Source organism: Phyllostomus discolor, chromosome 8, assembly GCF_004126475.2.
Source record: "Phyllostomus discolor isolate MPI-MPIP mPhyDis1 chromosome 8, mPhyDis1.pri.v3, whole genome shotgun sequence".
In the NCBI taxonomy this organism is placed as follows: Eukaryota; Metazoa; Chordata; class Mammalia; order Chiroptera; family Phyllostomidae; genus Phyllostomus; species Phyllostomus discolor.
In genome coordinates this window covers 21,158,831-21,185,963 of record NC_040910.2, presented here as the reverse complement: position 1 = coordinate 21,185,963, position 27,133 = coordinate 21,158,831, and the positions used below count along the sequence as shown (strand labels likewise).

Here is a 27,133-nt window from a genome sequence, read left to right as displayed (position 1 = left end):
ACAAAGTCTGATGATGGTGTGCTTATCAACAAAACCATTAAAGGATGATGAAATAATACCATGAGCGATTTTATATAAACAAAGTTGACAACTTAGGAGAATGAATGAATTTTTTAAATATACAAAGTTAGCAAATCATCCCTGGAAGATACAGATATATATTTATTATAAAATTTATTTATTCTTTCCAAAAAAGCCTCTGAAAACTTTAAGCCTATATGGTTTTGCTGGTGAATTATATTACAAGATTCAGAGAGTAAATAGCATTTATCTCGCACAGATTGTATTTAAAGAAAGTAGAATAACTGCCCACCTCATTGAAGGGGGCCAGTATAAACAACTACTAAAATTTGATAGACATTATTTTTAAAAAACCAGAAGAATATTGCTGACTAATATGCCTCATGTAAATAAATGGAAATGGTACCTTGAAAACATTAGGAAATAAAATCCAGCAATACGTAATTCAGGCGAATGGTCGCATCAGCACAGAAGTTGACCACCACAGAAATTGACCACCACAGAAATTGACCACCATCGAAAAACATCAAGGGACATGGGAGGAAGTGTTTGCAAAAAACAATAAACAAACAGAAATGACTAGTGCCTACTAAAAATGCTGCAGTTCCTGAGTATATAATTGTGGATATAATTCTAATATAATTGTGCATATATTTTTGCTATGGGTAATTAAGAGCATTTTGGAGGTATTATTTTATTTTCACTAAATAAATGTACCTCCTTGAATAGCAGTAGAGAAGTACATAAGAGAGAAAGCTGTTGTTTCATTAAAAAGTCTCCTGAACCATTAAGGAGCGATTGGAATAAGGTCCTTAACTCCTTATCTTCATTCCATGATACTCCCTCAGTTACCATAATTAAAGTTTCAAAAATGAGTTTTAAGTTCCAACAGTCCTGCTCATCCTCTATTTATCAATGCGCACTTAGTATACTGGTTACAAGTGCGGTCATTGCTACCCAAATACTACCCAGTATACTGCTTGTAGAGCAAGACACATTTAGATGATTATTATCATCTCTGTAGGATGTAATCATCATAAAAACTCTCTTCAAAATGGAAGCTTTTACTTGTCGCTACATTAAAAGCATACCAAAATCATGACATCTAAACATAGCAATGCACAGCCAATTAAGCCTACCCTAAGTAGAATGTGTGAAGCTCTGAGGAGTACGTTCTTTATGCCTTTCCAGTTACATCCCAGGACTTTCCTCTTGCGATCTGGCATCTGCTTTGCTTTATCCTTTGCATTCTTGGCTGATACTATAAAAATTTAAATGAAAACCATCATTTACTTGCGGAGCTATCATCAGGTTTAATCAAGTAACCAAATCTCTAGTACAGACTTCTTTTTTTATTCATCTTCTATCATTCACAAATTGGAAAGAAAACTGAAAAAAAAAATTCACTTTGAGACAGCGGGACAGAGCACTTGGCCGGTCTAAGCTTACTGCTTTAAGATGTGCCAAGGAGAGCAACGTAGAGCCATTGTAAGTTGTGCTCTTTGGTTTCATAGCTCAGAGGAAGTAGCTCTTTTAATCTCAGTGCCAATAATAGAAATAGATGGTTTTCAGAGAGGGTGTTGGGTGCAGATAGCAAAAGAAAGGCAAAGGAAAAGAGACATTAAAGAAGAAAATAATATTTAAAATGATGGAAATGTAGACATGACTAGATACTTTCTCGAATCTAGTGCTAGAAGGCAATTGTCATGGCAGCCAAGGTAATGTGGTGTGAAAAGTCACCCTTGAATCTCTGGGTCTTAATCATGCACAAGCTACACACTCCAGGCCCATTGTGATCAGCAGAGGAGCTCTGTTCATTGTACCCACGCCCAGGGCCAGGACGCTGAAGCAGCTCCCTCCTGGAACACCGTAGTAGGTCATCCTGCATGGTGTGGGCCCAGCCCCCAGTGGCAAACATTTACTGCAAAATAACCTAAAAACCATACTAAACCTTCCAAGGACCAGTATAACTGGTTCTACCACTTGTGCCTTTTCATTTGCAAATAGCCCATTTGTGATTACCTTCATCCTCTCCTATGTTTTCTGTATAAGGTAACCACCTAAAGCAAGCCTGTGCATAGTTAATGAGGACCTTCTTGTAATGTGCAGCAGTAAGACAATAAAAGTTCATTGGAGCAAAGGGTGAGGCTTTTGCTCCCCTGGAGAGAGAAGCTGCTCGCCCTTTCCTCCCATAGAATTCGGTAGTCCGTGTAAATTTGTTTTGTTTCAGCTACAATGCCATGGACTCCACGTGTGGGGGTCTGCGACAGAACACTGCCAATTCTGTGCCAGAGTAGCAAATGCACACCAGCTCTTAGCTTTCCGGGAAGTGATACATTATCATTTCTCTCAATGCTATTGGCTGAAACAAAAAACATAGCCCCACCTCATTTCAAGGACATGAGGAAGTACTATCCTGACAGTATATTTACAGGAGAGTCATAAATATTTGGACAATAATAAATGATACTATTACCACTCCTACCATATATGAAGTATATACCACCTAGAATACTGTGTTTAATTGACTACCCAGGATTTTCTTTTATTCTCTATCAACAAAATATTCTCTTTCTTGAAGGGCAATTTTAGCACCTAAAAACTACATATTCCATTTTCCTTTGTCCATAGAGGTAGCTTTGACACAGTCCTGGCTAACAGTACATGGAAGATTTCTAGGACACTTTGTAAAACAGGCACAGATTTAAACAGTTTATGCCTTTTTTTCTTCCTCCTAGAAATCAGTTGTGATGCCAGAGGAACTGGGGAAAGAGACTCTTGCAGACCTGAGGATAAGAGTAAGCCCGAGAAACGGATGAAATTGTGATGCTAATGCGCTCACCCTGGATGACCAATGTTTGGACTCCTAGCTGTGTGAGAGGAAAGAAAAACCCTCTATTTTCTTAAGTCCCTGTAAGTATGATGTTATATATGCCACTGAGCCTATTCCTAAGTGATCCAGAATTCGAAAACAGGAACATGGCGAAATAAATAACAAATTCCAAAGTAGAGCTTTGACTTAGCTGAGACCTTGCAGTAGCAGGCATTTAATAAGGTTCCAATCATTTTATTTCTCTTTAAACTCATTTAGTTCTAGGGCAACAAATCATTTTATTCTGTGGCGAATATCTAGAATCACTTTCCACATTGTTTAGTCTTTTTGTTAGTCTGTGTCGCTATGCCGTGAAGCAAAGTGGACAATATGAGCATACCGGCAGCTTCCGACTGGTATGGTCCTGAGATGTTCTTCTGCTCCCATTGGTTGGCTTCGGTACATGTAAGGGTTATCAACAGATGTCAGCCATTTATTCTTATTTATTCTTTAAACCCCCTTCCCTCCCGGGACCTCGCTACGCCTCTATAGTTCTGTATGTACGTTGTCCCACTGGGCTCCCTACCTCTCTAAAAGCCTACAGTTTGCTTTCAAGTCCTTTATTTCTAAGGTAGATGTATTGATAGGATGACATTAGGTGAATTTCTAAAGGTGGAAGCGAAGGAGGAGAAAGTGAGGAAGACAGGACAAGCAGGCGGAGTTCTATTTCTTGAGTTATCACTAGGACAATTGCACGGTTACAAGCAGTAATAGCTTTTGTCTGGTAAGCATCTTTGAAATGTCTCCATGATTTTCTTCCAATCATAGAAATATTACCACATCTTGGTCTGTTGATGGGTTTTCCTAGTAAAAAGTGTTCTTCGGAGATTTGCTGTATGTGGTGGCCGTGCTTCCCACCTCTTCTGTATCCTTCTCTCAGTGCTTGTAGCACGTCCCGCACAGTGAATGTCACGGCGTGACTCTAAGTTCGAGCCACACCTTCAGAGAACTGAAGAACAAAATGACCAGGACACAGCTGAGTTCAATGTTTTTCTGAGGAGAAAAAAGGTAACTGCAAACATCTCTCTTTAATTCCCTAATGAATTTGCTATCTTTTGTATGTACCTGTTGTAGAATGACAGGTGTCAATTAAAAGAGGTTCTATTAAAAATAGGAAAAATGTTGTTAGTAAAAAAATATGTTGGTTTAAAATCATCTCAGAGAAAGCGATAAAGAGCCCTCATAAGATGTATGGCATATACCCTTCCAGAAAATATGTTCTACAATTATAGCACTTTTAGAACATTTCTAGAAGGAATTTTCTTGAAATTTCTTTTACATGAAAGACAAACTTTCATTAAACAACAAATGGTATTTTTTGTGTCCTTCTCTTCCACCGGAAGTCAATTGAAATACTAGAAACAAATATTTTTTAGGCCAGGGTTTTAAAACAGTGTTGCTGCCTATCAGGAGAGATGCACATGGAGGCAAACCAACAAGTCCACAGACCTGACACTGAACTCAAGAAAAACCACCGAGGAGAAGCTGGCCTCGTGAGGGAGGGTTCAGGAGCCTGCTGCTGTGCTGAGGGCGGTTTCTGAAGTGCAGGGTGGCCACCTTTTCTTGCAGCAGCTGCAAGCGATAAAGATCGGGTTCTGCATAAGGAAGGGAGATCGGAGGGTACCCATTCTCAAAGACAGCGCTTCAGTATTGGAAAGCGAATGAAAAATAAGCCCATGCTGCAGAAGGTGATAGTAAGAAACTAGCTAGTATCAATTACACTAGGCAAGGGGGGCGGGGAATATTACTCAACTTATATAGCCCTCCTGTAGATTTATAGACTGATTTCAGACCAGTCTGATTTCCTTATGTGTGGCAGGAAAAAACCTCAATCAAATAATTTTAATTAAATGATTTTAGGAGAGTAGCACTCCCAGGCAACTGAGAGAAATATTGTATATATTATATGATACTATATGTTATATGTTATATATTATATGTATACATATATAATAATTCCATGTATTGTAGGAAGGTACTTTCATCATAGACCTCAAATGAATGCATAGAGAGAATTCTAAGGACCATCAACCTGTTGCAAAGGAAGCATGAACACTACTAAGGTGGTGAAGACCTCAGTGGTCAAGATTCCAGGGAGAAGAGAAGCTCACGGTGGTGGTCTCAACATAAGGTGCCGCTTTCCCCCTGAAGGCAGAAAATAATACAAGCTGAATAAACCTTTGGACTCTCTCCTACAATCAGGCTGAGGAGGAAGAGCTCTGGTCCTCACTGCAGACTTTGAGCAGAGACAACAAAAGGCTAATTCGTGAGAGTAAGAGTGGAATGGAATTAGATAAACACTCAAAAAGACTGAAGCTCAGATTCAAAACAGATGAACTCCATATGATATTAAACTCTTCTGTTCCTGCCAAAAGAAAAAGCAAATCTTATCTAGAAGACAATAATATCCAGAGTATCAAATTAACTATAATTTTTAAAACACAATGTCTAGCATTCAAACAAAACAAGAAGGTATTCAAAAAGGCAAAAATTGGACAATAACCAAGAGGAAAAAAGTGATATTATAAACTTAGAGGGAAAAATTGCAAGATACCAGAGAGAAATAATCACAATAAAAAATAACAGCAACAAAAATAGTAAATATGTGGTTAAATTTAAATAATAGTTAATACACCACTAGGTATTCTCCAGGAGGACTTTTAACAAAGCAACCGGGTCTTTCTGGGGCAGAGAGGTACTTTGCATAGCTCTATGGACTTGGGGAGAAGAGAACAACCTCCCACCAGGTAACAACTGAAAGTAATATGATTTCTGAACCAAAGTGTCGCAGGTTCGATTCCCAGTTAGAGTACATGTCTGGGTTGCAGGCCATGACCCCCAGCAACCGCACATTGATGTTTCTCTCTCTCTATCTCCCCCTCTTCCCTCTCTAGAAATAAATAAATAAAATCTTAAAAAAATAAATAAATAAAAATGAGATGCAATAGTCCAAAAGTTTAAAAAAAAAAGAAAGTAATATGATTTCTTAGATGACAGCATTTAAGCGATGTGTATGAACCACCTATATCAGAATCCCTTAAAATGGAGTCCCATCCACACAGACCAAACCAAAATTTGTGGGTCTGAGTCCCTGGAAACGGCCTATTTCAGGTACCAGATAACTCTGCTGCACACGAGTGTTTAACACAAACTGTTATTGAATATAGAGTGGGGGTGCTTCTCTTTTTAGAGTAGGTTATTCCCTTTTTTATATGATACAGTTGGAGTAATGGTAATGACTACACGTAAGACAAAAAAAAATCCTTGCCATGGCTCCATGCATTCAGGCGAGTCAGTGGTTACTTCATTTGCTACAAGTGACAGTGTAAGATCGGATGTGACAATAAAAGAAGAGCTGTCTATCACAGATGAAGAATTCTAATGGCCAGTAAATTTGTCTCCTGCTTAAATGAAGTATCTTTTACTATAAATTATAACTTTTTCTCTTTTTTGCTTGTCACTGAATTAGAAATAGAAAAGTACTTTTCGCCCTTCTTTTAAAGATTCTTTGAACGTTAGAAAGCAGTACTGCTTATCACAGTTCTTGCTTGTTTGTTCGGCCCTTGCTTGGTGCCACCCTGAGAACTGGAGGGAGTCGGGAAGATCAACAAGACACAGTTCTCATCTTAAAGGTTTCAGAGGCCAAGTGCAGATGGGCGAGCCACATGGATAACTAACTAGACTTTGACCATTTGTGTAAACCTTTGGAGATCTGTCCCAAAATCACAGTTCCCTTTTCTTCAAGAGCTGCTCTCCCGTGCAACGAGGGCTGATTACTATGAGACATGTTGATATTCGTGACCCTCTGTCACCACAGTTCGCTAAACCAGGGGTAACCGTATAGCCCATGATGGGCCCTCTACAAACACCAAATTTGAAGTCACAGTAACAGCAAATTAGTGTGTAGGAGTGGTCAGAAATATACTCTGTAAACTCAGCAGCTTGGGGCAGTCACATTAAACCACACCACGAACATAAGCACCTGATCTAAAGACTGAAAGCGCCATGCCCGTGCCCTGCTTTCCCCTCGGATGAGGCAAGAACTTCAGCGTGTCCGCACCTTCCTCTAGTCTTACTGTTCTCCCACTACCAAATTGTGGCAATGAAGTAGCATAATTTAGTAAATAATAACAATACAACATGGAATTAACTGCCAGCTCTGCAGCTGATAGATCTGTGACCTAGGACATATCAATCAATCATCTCCCTTTTCTCACCTGAAAATGAGAGTAAAAGCATTAACTACCTCACAGCATTGTCGAAAGAATTAAATACATTAATACAGGTATCTTGGCTAGAGTCTAGCAAGTAATAAATGCTATGCATGTAGTATTTTGTTAAATAAATAAATACTAGTATTTATTACTAAGTAAAATTTTTCTTAAATTTTAAATAAAAATTGCCATGGCTAAACAGTTCAGTGTCTTTGTTAATAACGTTCCATCGTGGCTAGTTTTGAGAGGGGTAATTATTACTGTCCTTTATTTGGCCTCACTTCCATATCACATAGCTTACTTTCTCCTGAATCTATTTCCTCTTCAATTTTTTACAAAAAAAACCATTTAGGTGTGATATACACACTTAAAAGTTTGATTAGAGTTTTCAGCTAATTGGACCCCAAAGTCTATGATAAAATAATATACACCTAACAGGGCTTATACTAGAGAAGCTGTATCTCAGAAAGGTCAGTGTGATTTATTAGACTAAGTAAAAGGGGAAAAATCTACACAATCTTCTCAATATGTGCTTATTGTCGCATATCTACATCTATATATGTTTACAATATTGGCAGATTTCATCTTCACCTTTGCTTTAATATACCCCATTGCAGATACCAGGAAACTCATTTCCTGGAATCTCCTTCCCCGCATAGTTTCAGGCTAGAATTTGCCAATGAGAAGAGCTTGCACAATATTTGGAAAGTGAACGAGAGGAGAGGCTTTCATTCCAGCGAAACTGTGGCAGCCAGGTGCCACGGCTTCACAGCCTGCTCCACAGGCTCCTACTTGGCTGCGGCAGACCAAGAGCAAGGCCAAGATCGTGGCCTTCCCCTGAGACCTGAGAGTGACTAAACTTGGGAGACTGGGAAACTCACGGGTCTTAACGATGCAGGTTGAAGTCATCAGTGACTCCTCGACCTTCCACTGCAGCAATTCCAGACCTTCACTCACCCCGTTCTTTTTACATTCCTGTTTGTCCATTTCCCTTAAAACACTTTATCACAATAACATTAAGAGAGTACTTTCATCTTATTGACCAAACCAAGACTGATAAAAATGATCTAAAAATTAGAAAACCAGGAATAGATAAGAATGTTCATCTGGTCATAAAATGTATCTTTAAAAAAATCTATGAATACAGTTTAACAAATTGATACATTTAAATAAATTCATTCTAAGGTCAGAAATAAGGTAACGATGCCCATTATCACTACTGTTCAACAGAACTGATCAGGTAATTAATGACTTAGGAGAATTAGAGGTAAAGAGATAAAATGTTTAAGTGTAAATAGACATTTACATTTAAAAAAGAAAATCAGCAAATAATACAAAATGACAAAGGTACTATGTATTATTACATTTGTGGATGAAAATATTAATACTCTTTTATGCTACAAATAATCGATTATGATATATAATTTAAAATACTATTCTACTTTATGCATAGAGAAACAAGCGACCCTCCAGAAGCATCAGGACTTTCTGTTTCCCAAACCTTGCCACGCTGCACGCTGATCTCCTGACTTCCGGCTTCCAGAATGTGAGAAAATAAACTTCTGTTGTTTCGAGTCACCCAGTCTGTGGCATTTTGTTTTGGCAACCCAAGCTGACTGAAACACTAAGATAAATAAAAAGCACCTGACATAGAGTAGGAGTTTTTTGTTTTTTGTGGGGTTTTTTGAATAATGACAGCTGCTATTTTTCTATGGGCAAGGGAAGGAAGAAAAATAAATGATGAGTAAACCATAGTCACTAATCTTAGGAGTTTACCATCTGATTTTAAGATTTCTGGATAAAAAAAAATGAAACAACTAGACATGCTTTGTAAAACAGCTTTAAAATTTTTTCACGGTGACCCCAAAATTTAAGTCATCAAGGATCCCCAATACTATGTATATTTTTTTCATTCCTCTCTTAATTCATTGATTACTTTACTCTTTCATTCATTTAATGAATATTTGAGTTACTGGAAGATGCTAAACAGTGTTAGGCACTAAAGCTACAAAGCTGGATAAGACTTAGTAGAAAGAACATTTTCTCCCTCGAGATTTTCATAATGCCATTTCCATACCGACCTTTATAAGTGGATTAGCAGAGAGTATGGGTCTCTCCATTGTTCTTGTAGAAACTGATGTTCTTTATTGGAATACTAGTGATTGTTTAAAATTTTACATCTCGTCCCACCTTCCCAGTATTTTGTTGGAAAAGAATATTTTGAATGGATTTTGGTTTTATAATACCCACCATTGAACCCCTCTAACTAGAGTTAAGAAAGGTTTTCTAGCCCCACTTCTAGCAATTTTATAGGCGCTTATGTCATAAATACTCGAGGGAAAACTTTCTCACTTGCATTTCCTGTGCTAGACGTTCTCTTCAGGTGTCACTCCTTCCTTGTAAAATTCACACGTTTCTATGAGACACTTTCAATCTTTTGTAGAAGAAGGTGTAGTATAAATAACAAAATCGTCTAGTGTTTTTCTTGGAGAACAGAGGTGAATATAGCTGTTTTTATAGACCATACTACTTAAGTCATTTTCAACAGCTGGACTAGTTTATTTTTTTTATCTCAAATACAATCCCATAATCAAACTCTAAGATCTTAAGTACTAAGAGCACGGCATAGTCACGCCAAACATCTTGAGAAGAAAAGGAAGGGTTAGGTGTTAAGCTTTCTCAGCAATTCATCAATTGGTAAATATTTGATGGATGTCTGACATCTTCAGATATGAATTACATAAATTCTGATCAACACGTAATGATAAAAATAAAATTTTTTTATAGATATAGGAAAGTGGGCAAGACAGTGTTTTGAAGTCACATTCAAACTATATTCCCTGATTTCAAGGAATTTGGGGGGGTGGAGACATATTTTTCCCATTGACTTTTGAAGAGACTCATAGAATTTTCATAACATTTTGCTCCAAGTCAAATCATGATGCCTCCTTTGCAAATCTGAAGCAATGGCTTGTCAACAAAACCTCATAGATGTATGAGTGTGCATAGGAGAGCGAGAGGAGAGGACTCCGTGTGCCCCTTGTCAGCGGGAAGGAAGTCAAAGAGCATTTAGGAAATGGCTGTGAGAGCAGTTGACCATTTGGAAAATGCAGACTGAGGTTACTTACCCAAGATCTACCATTACAGCTAATGCGATACCCCTGTGGCTTTATTCACTCCAAAATACATCCAATACAGCCCAATGCGGTCAAGTGTTTACTTACTTACTGCTGCTTCCCCCACTAATGAATTTAAAATGACTTGCAGCCCCTGTACCTTTCAGTTCTGGGAAGTGGGGCTTCACGCAGCTTAATTACTACTCACCGTATTGAACATGCACTACCATAAAGCCCGCTGGCGAAACCAGCCTCAGGACAAATATTCTGACTGCGGCGGACAGAGGTAATTACTGGTGGTTCCAGTCCTTTGCAACAGGTGGCTGTTATGTTCCCGAGGACAAGAAAAGAAGGCTCAGCTCACAATAGCATGCTTGTGGGCAACACACTGTTCTCTGAATGAATTAGCGTTAACTGCTGAGTCTTTACAAATGCATTAAGTTTGGTATTTCCCAAGTAAAGTGGCCTGGGAGAATTCTACTGTTTTGGTTAATTTAAAACTAAGAGTATAAGTCAATAAGCCTAAACTTTAATATTCTCTTGCTTTAATAGTTGACAGGCAGATTAAGGGCTGAAAATCTCATTTATTGGTAATGAACCAGTACTGTAAAATTATATTGGAGATGAAATACAGATTTTCTATAGGTTGTATAACTCTAAACTCTTAGCATTGTTATTGATTTATCTATAATATAAAAATGAAAACAAATTCTTATCTACTTTTTTTACTTTATGTTGGGATAATGAATAAAATCTATTAACACTAATGATTTTCTAGCATTTATAGTCTAAATATTCCATCACAGAAACAGATAGACAGATATAAATATATATTGTAATGCACACAAAATCCAAAATACCACTTACTGCACATGTCTTTTGAAAATAACATGTTTCTGAAACACGTACCTATAAAGCAAATTGTTTTGGGTTAATCAAGTGTATTTCACAAGTTCAAATTTTTTTAAAAAATAAAGACGCATTGCCCTGGCTGGCATAGCTCAGTGGACTGAGTGCGGGCTGCGAACCAGGCATCACAGGTTCGATTCCCAGTTAGGGCACATGCCTAGGTTGCAGGCCATGGTCCCCAGCAACTGCACATTGATGTTTCTCTCTCTCTCTCTCTCTCCCCTTCCCTCTCTAAAACTAAATAAAAATAAAAAAATAAAGACATAGATCAATCTAGACTGATAGGGAGAAATAAAACCAGGCAGGGAAGAACAACTTGGTAACATCGCACTTCAGTCTGGTCAATGGCACGCGCCTTGGAGTCAGACCTGCCTGGGCCTCATGTCAGCTGTGCCACTTCAGTGAATGTACTTAACACGTCCCAGTCTCAATGTCTTCGTCCTTAAAATTAGGTAACAACTCTTACCTGTGCCTTTTTATAAAGATTAAATGAATGTTATAAAGAATGCAGCTCAGAATTTTACATGTGGTATATATTTTTTAAAGATTTATTTATTTATTTTTAGAGAGGGAAGGGAGGGCGAAAGAGAGAGAGAGGGAAACATCAATGTGCAGTTGCTGGGGGCCATGCAACCTAGGCATGTGCCCTGGCTGGGAATCGAACCTGTGATACTTTGGTTTGCAGCCTGCGCTCAATCCACTGAGCTACGCCAGCCAGGGCTTACATGTGGTATATTTTTTAAAACTGGTACTCACTAAATTTACTCAACATTAATTTAACATTTATTGAGATCTATTGTATGCCAGACACTATTTGCTCAGTATTTGGAAAAAAAAACAATAAGCAGAAAAGCAGACACGGCCTGTGTGTTTTTTAAAAAAGGAAGTATAGTGCTAACCCTCTTGGAGATCCCCAGTTCACTGGGGGCCATAGTCAAACTATCTCACATAGAAGTTTAAAGTTGTGAAAAGTACAGGACACTGTAAAAGCATGTGACAGGGAAGACACCTTAGTTAAAGAACACAACAATATCCTTGAGAGTGATGATTCGACTAAAATATGAAGGAAAAGTGACAATAAGATTAGCAAAGAGAGAAGAGAAGGCTTTCGCAGGCAGCGTTTCGGAAGCCCCGTAGGAGGGGGCCCACTGCTGGTTAGGAAGCTGAGAAGGCCACCGTGGCCTTCTGGGAGTGAGGGAGGAGACGAGCGCAGGGCAGGCCCCAGGAAGGCAGGCTGCGAAAGGACTGATGTTCTTGTCTTGTTTTTATAAGATCATTGCACATAAAAAGTAGAGGTGTCATTGCTGACCACTAGAGCAGCAGGATTTAGCACATATTCAGGGAAAGAAAGACTGGGGGTGGGAGGTGGGGATTGAATGTTAGAACAAACGATTTCCTGAAACTATTTATCTTGATTGGAGTGTGCATCAGACTGAACCAGATGAAGGCAGAAAGCAGAACAGTACATGAAATGAAACGAACAAAGGCTTATAACAACTGGTTAGGTTTTGAGATCAGAGTTACAATACCACATAAATACATGGGCTGAAAGAATGTACTTTATGATGAATTTAATAAAATAAGCTATAAGGCAGCTTATATTTCTGTCATTATAGACTCCCTCAGCATTTCCATTTAATTTCTATATTAAGCATTCAAATTCTCACTATACATCTGGCATAAATCAAAACTGATGAATTTGTTAAAGGGTTTTTTGTTGGTGTTACTACTTGAACAAATGAGTTGATTCATAATATTTTATAACCTGTTTCTAGTGGACTAAAAACAATATTGCAATTTTGATGTGAATAAAAATGAGGATCTCAGCATGGAGAAGCTAAAGGTATTTACATGTCATTCAAAAAATAAAGTAGCAACTGAGGCTTAAAGATAGGTACTAAAATATGTGGAAGCAATGTTCTATTGATCAAACTTAACACATTTTCATCTCACTTAGGTACCATTAATAACACAATATCCTCAGGTTTAAAAAAAATAAATGAAGGTAAGATATACATTTAGGATAATATGGCATTTGGTTTTCTTCTATGCTTAGGTAAAATGGGTATTTAGAAAATACTACTAATAATGATGATCATGAAAAAGTTGAAAGTCTCAACTTTTCGCTGCTTAGAGGATAAAGTCAGTAACATTAATTTTAAAATATACATATCATCATGGTTATTACATACAAGACATTCTGTAGCTGCAAGTTTAGGGCTGCATGGTCCAATATGGAAGCCACTAACCACCTGTGGCGGCTGTACACTTGAACTATGGCTAATCCGAATCAGAATGGGCTCTAAGTGGAAAATCCACGTCTGATTTTGCAGATGTTATTCTTAAAGGAATGTAAAATATCTCATTAAAGACTTCCAGTATCTTCCCCAGAATGGAAAGAGAAAGGAAGAACATCACTCTTGCCTTTATTTTAAAAAATGGCTGTAATAAGGTCCAATTCATGACTCTTTTACAATCTATTAGAGGACTGAGATTGCAAAGCAACTAAATGTCCAAACACTAAGAAGAGACAGGCACCTTTGGGGACAGAGGAGACATGGGCACTTACTTATCAGATCCACTGGACACTAATAGGAAGAATTCAGCTACAATGGCTGAAAAATGGGTGAAGACCTGGGGCGTACTAGCAGGAGAGTGAGCGGCACCTCTGGGGACTAGAGAAACTGAAGAAGTCAGTCCACACCCTCCTGCAAGACTTTTCCCCATGAATCCCACTATGTATTCACAGAAAAGACCACAGAGCCTGAAGAAAGTGTTGGATTTGGTGAAATGTTGGAGGCAGGGAACTTTGCAAGAAGGTTAAGAAATTCCTGTGCTGGGGAGGATGATAAACACTTTCAGGGTTTAGAACGCTGGGGAGGGGAGGGAACAGGAAAAACAAACTCCTAAGGAGGGGCAGGAACGCATGCCGAGCCCACACACTCAGGAAAAGACCAGAAGGACTGCAGGACTGAGAAGGCCACACCTCGGTGCCCAGGGCACGGTTCCTGCCTGAGGCTGGGGCTTAATCCGAACAGAGAGCACCTGCCACCAACAGGCAAACACGCTTCAAACAACAACAGCGGCAATGAGACTTTGTCCATGGGACAGTGGATGGTGTAATCAAAACCAAATTTTAGAAGCTATTGTTAAAGAAGAAAATTCAACTGAGTAAATGTAAAGGTCTTACTTACTTCATTCAGCAATTCATGAATCAGGCCATTCTGGGTGACAGTCTACATCACAGAGCACTTTGTTGGCGATTAAATATGTGTGTGTACACACGCATGTACGGTCTTATTCTTTTTGACAATGCATGTTGTTTTCCTATGAGGGCGGCACAACTTAAATTAAAAATATCCACTTGTAAATTTTCCTATTATGTCTCATGAAGATAATACAGTGCATTTTAATTCTAATGTGATGACACATGCTTGTGTTGTGATCGACTATGTGGTGCTTTGCAAGGAATTTGTCAAAGTGTTGAAACTTGGCACTGAGTTGTTTATGAAGGAGAACAGATTCAGGGTTAGTCATGTTCATTCACTTCCATTTAGTTCCACATTCACGAACTCCCAGGAAAGCATTGGGGTTACAGACTGCACGTGAATGGTCACAACCTGCAGGCTGTCTTTCCTGTAACCTCTTCCATACCAGGAGTACTCGTGAAGTTTGTGGCCTTCTGACCAGTGCACCAAGGCAGAAAAAGGTCAATCAATGGTCTAACAGACAAGTGTCCTTTATAAATCCTCGCAGATCAAAGGGTTTAGTAACCCTTTGTTTAGTGAAATTCCTACCTTTAAGGTCATGAGACATAACCATGAAGACACTTGCATTCTTCATTATCTTTGTGTTCTTTCTTCATGTTCTCTGTTTCCTTCAGGAAAAGTAAACTGTTTTTTGCCGCCATACATATTGATTTTTCATCCCTTATCAACCTGAAAAAAAGCAAAGACTATTTTCTTCCCGGGCATCATTTCCTTTTTTTAAAAGATTTTATTTATTTATTTTTAGAGAGGGAAGGGAGGGAGAAAGAGAGAGAGAGAGAAACATCAATGTGCGGTTGCTGGGGGTCATGGCCTGCAACCCAGGCATGTACCCTGACTGGGAATCGAACCTGCAACACTTTGGTTAGCAGCCTGCAGTCAATCCACTGTCTTTGCTATTCTTAAGAAGATAACCCAGAATTTATATGCTTTTGTGGTTTTCAGATTGTTGTTGAAGGCTTAATATAATTTTTCCCTCCTCCATTCCAGTTACCCTATCATAGGGGAAAATAGTCTTTACTTATTCTTGACTCCTTGGTTCACCTGTGCTAATGGGGCAGTTCTAAAGAATATCTTTAACACAATGACCTTCATAATAGAAAAAGAAAAAGAGAGAGTCAACCCGCATCACTACAATTCTGAAGAACCCAAAGAGGTATCGAGAGGAGAGGTTGAGGTTGAAACCAGAAATTACTATTTGGGCAGTTCTCAAGATTGTCAGAACTGTCAGATGGCAATAAAGCAGCACATTGTCCTTTGCATAAAATTTGAGTTTTTGGAAAATCATCCTGGCTGGTGGGTAAAAGTTGGATTGGATGGGAAGGTGACAAGATATAGAGACACCAATTAAGGAGTAACTACATTAAACCAAATAAGAGATTATAGGGGACTGGGGAGGTAATCACATCCTGAACTACTGTAGGGACCACAAGGATGGAGAAAAGTGAATTGATTCAAGAAACATCTATGGATTCAGAACAAGATGTGAGAATTAATTCGGTATGTGTAATAAAGAGACAGAAGAGTCAAGGGTAACGCCACCATGTAAGGCTTTGGGGAACTGAGCGGAGAGCAGCGTCGTGATTGGGTCAGGAAATGCAGGAAAACCAAATGCAGGTGGCATAGCATGTGCATCCCGATGACAGGCTGTGTCTCAGACGCACTGGCTTTGCTCTGCTGGTGAGACACCGGCGTGCACATGTCCAGTCTGCTGATGGAAATCCAGGGTCAGGTGAAAGGTCTGGTCTGCAAAAAAAAAGACTCAGGCATTGTCAGTGGGCTCTCTGATGCAGGTTCACGTGTGGAATGGAAGGGAGATGAGTTAACTGATGAGGAGTCACCATTCGTTTCCCATTTTTAATTGTGCGAAAGGTCTACTATCTTGGCTTGAACAGGAACAGATATAAACTACCACTCAATTTCTCTAGTTTCCCAACTTGTTTTTATTTCAACAGATGAAGTCACTATGTAAAAAGATATTTTACTGAGTTAACAGAGTGAATTAGATCATATATTGATTGGATCATTAATTAAACTCCAATAATTTACTACTAAAACAAGTAATATAATAGCATACACATTTCTTATAATGTAAGAATTCTCAAAAAAACTTTTAACCACAATTTTCTATTGGTATCTTATTCAAAGCAACTGCTATTTAAAAAAACAAAACCTTCCCTTTGGATATTTATGTCAAGACCAACAGAAAAACGAAATCTTTAATTATATGATGTATTACAGATATACAGTATTTTTGTTTACTTCTTAATCAGTCTTCCACCTGATCTAAATTCTATTGTTTTCATTCTTTTTCTGTATTTCAAAGTGCAGTCCTTTTCAAGACCAATCTTTCATTTCCAGCATGGAAGTAACTCAGTGAGAGCCACAGTACAAATGTTAAATATATCCATAAAATAAAACTCTCCAGTTCAAAAAGTTAATGCTTGTAATTAAATGTAATACTCATAGAAGACTTATTTAAAATTTAAAGACTGTATTTACAAAAATATGACTGCAATGAAATTTCTTTAACAGCATCCAAAGAAGTACAATTATTTTAACATCTTGATTATTTGTCATGAACATAATAGGATTTTAGGCATCTTTGGTTGGACCCTGTTAAAATGAAAATTACATTCCTAAAATCATTAAATGAAAAATACTATAGTATCTGCATCCCACCATGTATAAGTACAATTTTATTATGTATATATTCATGTTGTCCAAATAATTTAGCTAATAACTTTGAGAAGAACATAATTTATGTTGAAGTTGGTCCAAACAGAACATTTGCAAAGTGGAATGAATCCAATGTTTTTAAGATTTTTTCACCAGATGGGTTCTATTTCGATGAAATTATGCTGTTTTCTTGGTCATGAATGAGCCCACTAAGGATGAATTTAAAAAAAAATAACACTGTAGTGTTCTGTAAACTCATTAGAGCTATGTATCTGTGTAAAAGTTGTTTACAAATAACCACAAAATGTTTCAAAAGGCCGCAAAATTATTTTCTAATTGATTTAATTTCTAGTAAAGACAAACTCAGTTCCAACATAGGTAGAGTACTTGTTCAAAGTGATAATTAATATTAACTAATTAAATGACTACAATATATTACATTTTATGCTTATTTGTTATTGAAGCAGTATCTATAGAAAGCAGGGACAACTTGAAATGAGAAGTTAATGATGGTTGACATTTTCTGAGAATTTCAACCTTTGATTGAGTTGAAGCAGCTTTTCACTAAACGTGCACTTGGTTTTAAGAACAATCAGCTGAGCCCTGGCTGGTGTAGCTCAGTGGACTGAGCGCTGGTCTGTGAACCAAAGGGTCGCCAGTTTGATTCCCAGTCAGGGCACATGCCTGAGTTGTGGGCCAGGTCCCCAGTAGGGGTATGCGAGAGGCAACCACAGATTGATGTTTCTCTCTCTCTCTCTTTCTCCTCCCCTTCTTCCCTTCTCTAAAAATAAGTAAATAAAATCTAAAAAAAAAGAACAATCAGCTGAGTATTAAGGATTTTCCCCATTATTTGCCAAAATACTAATTATATGGCAAATTTCAGTTTACTTCCTTGAAGTCATGCAAATGCATGGTAACATTTACCTGCAGTGTTTCCTGGTGGATTCCTAATTTATAGAAAGATTCATAAAAAAAAACAAGTATAATAAAGGAGAACCTGTAGCTCTCTAAAAAACTGGTGTTTGGTCATCTTTTCATCAGATGGGGGAGCAGTCAATCATATATCATCCCCATTCTACTCCCTGATCTGATCTGAAAGTCAAATTATTTAGCCACCACCTCTTAGTGATGCTGTTACTCTAATTCCTTGTTCAGGTTTCCTTTACTCAGGACAACAGTCATAAGCATTGCTCTCTGTTTTTACTCCTAGTCCAACCTATCAGCCAAGCAACTGTGCATGACCGTTTTGTCGCCCTATCTTCAAATGTGCGTGCTTCTACCTTGCTTCTGCTGAGGTTCCCATGAATGACACCGAGGGTACTTCCATTCAGATGCTCATTTTCTTCCTTAAAATGGGAAATCAGGATGCACCTGGAAGCTCTCTGCAACCAGATTTGTAGCTCTGGTCAAAATTCATCCATACATTTTCACACCAGAGCGTCCTTAGACGTTGGTTGCCTCTGCAAAAGAGCCATGATGCTTTTTGACTTCCAGGTTCTTTTTGGCCTGGAAAGTCACAGGCACCTCAGAGTGAATGGTGTCCAACCTCCGTTCACAGCGGAAGGCGGAGAGGAAAGCTTTCCTGTAGTTGCTGTTCATCCAGCCGTAGAGAAGGGGGTTGGCAAAGGTGGAGCACATGGCAATGATGTGGAACACGGTGAAGAGGAGTTTGTACTCCCTCAGGTCCAGGACTTGATTGTCAATGTCGACAGCAAGTTGGAAAGCATGGAGAGGCAACCAGCTGACCGCAAACACCACCACCACGCACACCAGCATTTTGGTGGTCTTTTGCCTTCGCTGATGGTAGTGATCATTAGCAGTGCCAGGGCTGACATGGTTCTTAAGTTTACTCCAGATACGAGTGTAGGAAAATGAAATGATGCCAAGAGGCAAAACATACAGGATTAACAAGGAAGAAAGACTGTAGACGGTGCCGTATACACTCTTCCCCTCACCAGGCCACTTCTCCGTACAGGCCACAATTGCAAAGTCAGGAATAATCTCAATTAGTGAATACTCACGGAAGATGGCCAGAGGGCTTGCTAGGAGGGCACTGATGCCCCAGGCCAAGCCAATAATAAGGAAGCTGATTCGCTTGGAGATCTTGCTCTCCAGATGGTAGACGATGCAACGATGTCGGTTCAGGGCAATTACTGTCAAGGTGATTGTGGACACTTGTACTGCCAGGGCCTGGGCATAGGGTACCAGGTGGCATAAGACAGGACCCATTTTCCACTCTCCCATTAAAGTGTAGGTAAGAGTGAATGGCAAGCACAGGGTGTTCACCAGAAGATCTGCCACAGCCAGATTAGCAATGAAAAAGTTGGTTACTGTGTGCATGCTCTTGAATTTGATCACCACATGGATCACCAAGGAGTTGCCAATCACCCCAAGCAAGATGATGGAGCAATAGGCCAATATGAGGATAATCTGTACCTCAATCAGCTTGGTGCTGTCTATAAGCTCGGGCTCAGAGTCAGGGGCCGCCTCACTTCTAGCGGTGGTCTGCTCTGGACCATAATGCTCCATGTGCATTTCTTCCACTGTCTGGTTCTCATCAGCCTCTGCACCTAGTGGGCCCATTTTCAGCATGTAGCAGAAGAATCTACAATTGAAAAGGAAGAAAGAAAAAAGAAAAGAAAGGAAGAGAAAAGAAAAGAGAAAGAAAGAAAGAAAGAAAGAAAGAAAGAAAGAAAGAAAGAAAGAAAGAAAGAAAGAAAGAAAAGAAAGAAAGGTTACCTATAAAACAAGGAAAAAGCAAGGGTGAGGCAAAGGAAGACCACAAAAGGATTGGTTTAATTTTGGTGGGGGCTCAAAACACCTGTCCTCTGATACTTCAAATTGTACACAAGATAATATTTTAACAAAACAGGCCCTTTAATGGGTCAATTCTATGTCTAAGTCTAAATATGGATGAATTAAATATGGTCCTTGACATGTATATTATGATGGTAAAACATAATACTTACAGTATAGATGTAATTCCTGTGTGAATGCCACCAACATGACTCAACCCATTTTATGAGAGATGAATATTAGAAGCTTTATTCATTTTATAACTTCTATAAATCATTAAATTAATTTTAAGTTAGAAAAAGAAAATTTCCTTCAGTATCTTGACTGTTCTAAATTTATAGATATATCAACAAATTGCACAGAAGGAGATAAAGATTGAAACCTTCTGCCTGGTGCCTGAACCAATCTGGGAGCAGATTCTGTTTCCAGCCATTGTTCCTGGTGTAGAGGTGAGTGTTAAGAAGTGGCCTGTGCAAAACAGTTGCTTTTTTTGTTTTGGATCATCTCAAATAAACTTTCTACCTGACATACAGCAAGCAGTATCCTACACAGGAACTATGCCAAAAATATGTCCAAATCTGAACTACATCTCTTTCTAACCCCTATATATTCAAGTTTGAACCCTTTGCTTCCCCAGTCACAGCCCCCAACCCCAGACTCTCTCCTTCCATTAAGCCAAGGTCACTTCAAGAGCAAGTAACCATTCTAGGCTTTTTCATCTCCTTTACCCCTTGCATTTAAGAAAATCCTCAGACTGATCTCTAACATATTTCTCCTGGTGGTCCTCTTATTCTTTCTACCATGTTAGTTTGCCCTTGATCTCTTAACATATTATTTTAATAGTCTTCTAACTTATCTCCCTTCCTTTTCTCTTCCCTTTCCTTCCTTCCTTCCGTATTCATTCATTGAACAAAAATAATTGAGCATCTTCTAAATGTCAGGCACAGTCCACCCTTGCATCCAGCAATCATTTAAAAACCTATGTCAAGAACTACAATGTGTGCTGTGGGACAAGGCAACAAGACAGGGACTGTACTCCAAGGCTGTTACATTTTACTGGACAAAGCCTATTCTGACCTTAAAATGGTCTTTCTGATATTCAAATGTGATCATATTATTTCCCCAATGTCCCCAAATTGCTTAAAATAATATGATGTATTGGCTTTTAATATAGAGTTTCCTTTTCAAGTCTCTAAAAACACCCAGAATCCAACATCATAATGGTAGTACCTGTTGAATGTAATCATAATGACAAAAGGCTTCTGCCATTAATTAAGAATCTCCTTTAAATGACTTTGTTTTTTATTAATCATAATATAATCTACCTACATCGGTGAGTCACATTTACTCAGCCTACAGACCATGCCTGGATGGTCCAGCATGTCCCCAGCTGATTGCTCACCCTTCCCCTGGAGGACTGGCTCTTGCAGGCTATTTTGCAGGCTCCTGATGCATCAGAATGCTGGCAGGGTCTGGCCAATGGGAAGTGCTGGCAGGTAATTAACTAGAGGGCAGGAGGAAGGCAGAAGCCACTGTATTCTTCCCCCTCCCTCTCTCCTCTGAGCAGAGCCTCAGCAGCCCATCCAGTCTTGGCTCCCACAGGGCTGGCCCATAGTGGTTCTGTTTCCAGTGGATGGCCCCGGTCCCCAGGCTTCAGTCACACTGCCTCCACCCCGCGTCTCTCTAGATGGGGGTAGTAATGGCTCCCTGCTCTTGTCAATCCCTGGGTGTCTTAATATCTCCCATTTGGCTTTCATCACTTGTATAACTAATTCTCTGCAAGTAAGTCCTTTTCTTTTACATTCTCGAGTAGCTTCTGTTTTGCAACATCTGCTGCTTTCACGGGGTTGCTCTTGCAGGAAAGGCTGCGCCTGCACAGGCTGACAACACAGACCTGTGAAGAAATTCCAATTCCACTGGATGATGTTCAAAGCTTGAACTCACCCCTGCCTGCTCCTCCGCTTCATTTCTCCTGACATCCCGGTATATACTCGTGCCTCTGTCTACTAAGCTACCCCCAGTTCCAGCAAGATGTCAGCCTTTCTGTTGCCTCTCTGCCCTCCCTGCCCTGACGGGGGAAGCCTCTCAGTTCCCCCAACAACCTGTGCTCACTTCTGATGCGGAAGCTCCACACGTCACATGGCAGTTGTATTCTTTCCAACAATCCACGCAGCAACCTCTGTGAGGACAGAAACTGGATCTTTCCCACCCATTGTTTAATCTGTAGCACACCATCAACGAATTAAAGGTACTCAGTAATTTGGCAAAACAAATATGAAGTTAAAGGAGAACAGAATTTTGCTGAATAATTGAGATCAGCAAAATACCAAGTAATTCTTCCCTTTACCTAACATAATTGCCTGTACAGAATGTCTTGCTCTGATATGCCATTCTTGTCATTATTTTCTTGGTCTTAGTCAGGTAACCACTCCTACGAGAAAGTTGTCCCAAGATCCCTCTTAAGTCAACCTCTGATTAGAACATAGAAAATAGTCAGTATACCCATCAGGAAACTTTCTGTCTCAAGGGCTTCCTGCGTGCACACACACACAAACACCTTAATAGGATCCTTTATTATAGAGATTTCCATGTACTCATGTATTTGATTTACTAATATATTCAAGTTCTCCCTGTATAAATTTGAAATAGAATATTCCAAGAAGCCCAGGTCCTCTTTTGTATTTGCTTCCTCTCTTTAGTAATTAGAGAAAATGGAAACTATCTCTTCAATTCTTGGAGTGTATGTTTGATAGGCTGCACCATTTCCCTTAAACTAAGAGAGAGACTTCAGAGAGCATAGTCAGCCCTGACAATTCATTAACAGCCTTAACAAGACTCCAAGAGGTCTGAGCTACAGGTTGGCAGCAAACCTAATTGAGAGCCAGCCTAAGATAGAAGACTATTAGGACTATATTTTCTGTATTAACTTTTTCTTCTTTCTAGCCCCGTTTTCTTCATTTCAAAGCCCTTTAATTGGAAGCCTCTCTGCAGGAATAGTTATTGATCTACAAGCTATTAGCATAGGGGTGTTAATAGCTGTTCTCAAGCACACTACTGGCCTTCAGCCAGGTCAGAGCTTCCCCAGAGCACATATTTCATAATCACACTTCTGGAAAACTGGAAGGGGGAAAGAGAGTACCTAGGGGAGTTGCCACATTAGCAATTCAAGAGCACAAAATTAAGAGAAGTAGACAAGAGGAAAGCCCTTGAAATAAGGCAGATGAGGCATTCGTGTTGTTCAAGACATTTAAGGAAAACTCTGAATGGTGAAGCTTTCTTGAATAAGTGACTTTTTAGAGGTTCTGTTACAGAAATATTTCTTTTAGAATAGGAAAATGACTTCACTTTTTTTCAGATTCAAAGAACTTTAAATAGTTTCAGTGGGAAAGCAGTTGATGCTTTAACTATATATTTAAATTTGCAGGAGTTTTCACCACAGTGGGTGTTCTCATTGTCACAGTGTGGCTTTAGCAAAACATCTCATCAACCACATAACCTTTCAGGAATTTCTCTTTGGGAAAAATTCCAGAAACCATGCTACTCACCTTACACTCCTTAGTCCTGGGAGAGAGAGGAGTGGACCTCCAAGAATGCTACGTACAAGACGTGGCTGTTTGCCTAATAAGCAGGAAGCTGAAAATATTTACCAAAGTGTTTGAACATCTCTCTTCAGTATATTTGAGTTTGTGGGTTTTCTTTGAAAACAGCACTGTCTATTTCCTGTTACAGAGTTTAAACAATGCATCCCTATTGGCAAAAGAAGTCTTAAGGCCTTTACATTTGACTCCCTCTCATCCACCGTATATGCTCCAACCAGTGGGTGAACCCTTTTGGTGGAAAACCAGTGGACGCTTAAATAAACGTGTTTATCCGTGAAGAGCCTGAAAGAATACAGTATGTCCTTCCCCTTTAGACAGAGGTGTGGTCTTTAAAAGCAGAGGCAGGAATGGTAACAGCTTGCTGTTCTGGAAGGAAGGGTCAAGAACCTGGGCAAGCATCTTCAGCAGAAAAGCAACATTCTAGCAAAAGTAGAAAATGGGGATGGCATCGCTCCCAACCTCCACCTTTGACCTAAGTGAGGGGGGAAAGTTCCTACATTCTTGAGGACCTCCCCTCCCCATGCCCTCTTCACGGACCTGAGCGCTTTGGGGGTAGGGAGGGGGGTTGTATTTCAGTTCCCAGAAGGTGAATCATAGTTAGGACTTACACTTACTGACCCAGCCCTCGCGTTTCTGCTTAGGCGCGCAAGCAAGACGTGTGCAGTCCGTCAGAATGATGATTATCCAGCTGCCGACCCGGAGAAGGCACTGGAAGGTCCCCAAACGCAAGTCCAGTTCAGTCTGCTCGGATGGTGCAGGGCAGCCCGGCACGCAGCGTCGCGCCAGCGGTGGAGGTCGCTGCCAGGCTGGCGCAACGCCTGTGGCCAAGTGCGCTCCGGGGCACAGCGCTGCACTGAGCGGCCCGGGTGAGCCGGCGGGGATGGGAGGCTGCAGAGGAGGTGGTGGCAAGGACGGAGAAGATGTGAATCCCCTCCTCGGAGACAAAGAAACCGGTGCGGAGGTGGAGGCCGATGGTCCCGCAGGGAAGAAGAGTAGAAGGGAAGTTTGCGTGGCGAGGCAGCAAGGAACAAGCAACCACCGCCTCTCCGCTGCCTCCTGGGCTTGGAAGCCTTTGCAGCAAGAGCCTACTCAGCACGGCGCCCCTCGCGGGTCCCTACCACCGCCTGCCAACTGCCACTGTCACTGCCCACGGGCAACCCTCAAATTTGATACTCTTCAGAAACGTTTGTAGCACGTCTACCCCCTTTCCTTTCCACGAACCCCTCGCCTTGCTCTCTGCTCCTCAGTTCCGTGAGCGATGACCTGGTGAGGATGGACCCCCGGATGCGGGTCTGTATTCCCCCAATCCGCTCCGGAAAAGAGAGGGGTCAGGGCGAAGGCTGGAGGACAGACCCAGCTGCGCGGGAGAGGGGCTGTGGTCCCTGGCGCGGCAGGCAGGAGATCTCCAGCTGGCGGGAGGCGGACTTGGGAGGCAGAAGTTCTTCCTTTTCTTTGCTTGTAGGAGCAAAAGTGGCACGCCAGACCTGTGCAGAAACTGGGCAAAGCTCCCGCACAATTGCGCGAGTGTCAACTCCAGGCACCTGGGTCCAGGGCTGGAACGCAGGGCGCTGATGCGACTCAAAGTGGGCGGTGGCTGCGCTCCCACACGAAGGGAAAGAGAGTTCAGATTCTTGAAGCCCACGATGAGCAACCGCCTTAACAGGTGTCTGCTGACAGTTCAAGTTGGGAAGCGCAGCGGCTTCAGATTCTAAAGCAGTCGGGGTGGTGGGTCCAAGCAAAAGCTGGAATAGGAAGAGGAAAACTACGGGTCACCAATAAAACCAAATGGCGCTTTCAGCTGACTTCTCAATCCTTCGCTCTTTGGTCATTTCCCACAACAAGCGCCTGTCCCCTCCTGGCAAAGCTCTCTGCTAACGCCTGCAGTCTGCCTGGCTGAGTTGAGTGGTTCAGAGAAAGGCAGGCGGGACTGTGGAGCTGGTTCACACAGCTGTGGGGTCTATGTCTTGGTTATTCCTTTTCCAAACCCGTTATTCAGAGTCATTTCTTCTAGAAGTTCACAGCCAGCCTCTTGCCCGTGTTCATTTTTAGCGGGGACAGCAGACCCTATCAAGTTGGGAAAGGAAAAGCCTGAAACCGGAAAACAGCTTTTTTCTTAACTGTCCTGTGTTGGGGTTTTGCACACACTACTTTCTTTGTATGCACCAGTCCCTTCATTTCTTTCTCTTTTTTAAAAGATTTTTATTTATTTATTTTAGAAAGAGGAAAGGAAGGGAAGGAGAAAGAAAGGGAGAGAAACTCGATGTGAAAGAGAAACATCAATTGGCTGCCTCTCAAATGTGTTCAGACCAGGAGGAACCTCAACCCAGGCAAGTGCCCTCATCAGAATCTAACCAACCTTATGCTTCGAAGGAGGATGCCCAACCAACTGAGCCACGCGGGTTGGGGCAATCTCTTCATTTCTGAAATGAGGATGGTCATACTGGTTTGCTTGGAATTTCTCTGAAATAGTCAAAAAGGAGGAGGCATTAAACTACTAAAAAATACTCTCTCCAAATATTAGTTAAGGCCTGACCTCAAAAGGATTAGGTTTTCAAACCTCAGTGCATTTGTTTACCTGCCCCAATAACATTGCATTTGTGAGGCATCTTTCACTGCCTATTCTGAAATGATCTTTGGTTTATGTAGAATTGTGCCCATAGGAGCACAGGAATTACTTACAAAATAAAGCAGCTTGGGCTTTTCCGTTACCGAGAGATGAAAGGAAACAGAACAGGACATTCCCAAGATGCCCTAACACAGCTCCACTTAGAATACTTGTGTAGCTGTTCTTTTACCTTGAAATATTCCCTGATCATTTGTGTGTTTTATGCAATAGGCTCCAAGCTTCTCAACGTATTTGCTCCAGTGAAGAATGAAGTAGGTACCAAGGAGCTGTAATGGTACAAAGTAGGAGTGGCTTGAAACAATACACAGGAGAGCAGAGGGGTGCTGTCCTACAGAGTAATTGCTTTGCAGGGCATAAGTGATTTCACTGGCACTGACTGCACCAAACATTTTTTGCCTCCTTAGAACAGCCTTTCAAAAGCATCTAAGCAATCATACACTGATATTTGCCTCACTCCCTTATGGACATCTATGGGTCTCAGAAGATTCATATAGTTTCACAGACATCTGGTCAACAGCCCTAATGAGAGTAAGTGACCTCTTTGACTAGTGTCTTCCAAGAAAGAATGGAATTGGATAAATAACTAAATCCATTGAAATTAAAGTTGCTTTATTCTGTGTCATGCTATCATGGGTAGCTTTGACAATAAACTCATGATATTTTTGTCCATATATTTTAATGTGCATATACTGCATGCGGTAGTAACAACGAACCACTTGGTGAATACCCATAAAGCCTATAGACACTAATAGAAGTTTGTGGAACAGGTGGTGAAATATTGATTAGTGCAAATGGAGAGAGGATAGGAATATTGCTGCCTGATTTCTCTTGTGTCAAATCATTCAGTTCCTCAAGCAGTTCCACATCTCACCAGGCTGTGTACCGACTGCTCTCCAGAGAGGGAGCAAACTAAACTCGGATGCCTGCGTGGCTGGGGCCAGTGACATAAACGCACCGGCAGGCTAGGCGGTGGGAGACATAGGGAGTGGTGGGGCGTGCACACCCAGCACAGCACAAAAGCACACTTTTCTGAAG

At 40.5% G+C, this 27,133-nt stretch overlaps 1 protein-coding gene across 2 annotated transcripts; it reads right to left on the bottom strand.

Moving 5' to 3' along the window:
• Positions 1 to 17,883: 17,883 nt before the first annotated feature.
• Positions 17,884 to 25,296, bottom strand: NPY2R (neuropeptide Y receptor Y2). Of its 2 annotated transcripts, none has more exons than XM_028520665.2 (2): positions 24,081 to 25,287; positions 17,884 to 19,682 (listed from the first exon to the last, which is right to left on the bottom strand). In XM_028520665.2, exon 2 carries the CDS (start codon positions 19,667 to 19,669, stop codon positions 18,521 to 18,523), a length of 1,149 nt encoding a protein of 382 aa, XP_028376466.1. In that variant the 5' UTR covers positions 19,670 to 19,682; positions 24,081 to 25,287; the 3' UTR covers positions 17,884 to 18,520. The 2 variants fall into 2 exon arrangements, 1 of the variants encoding a protein (XP_028376466.1); XR_004904595.1 differs by lacking the exon at positions 17,884 to 19,682 and adding an exon at positions 20,877 to 22,052 and having other exon boundaries at positions 24,081 to 25,296.
• Positions 25,297 to 27,133: the final 1,837 nt, after the last annotated feature.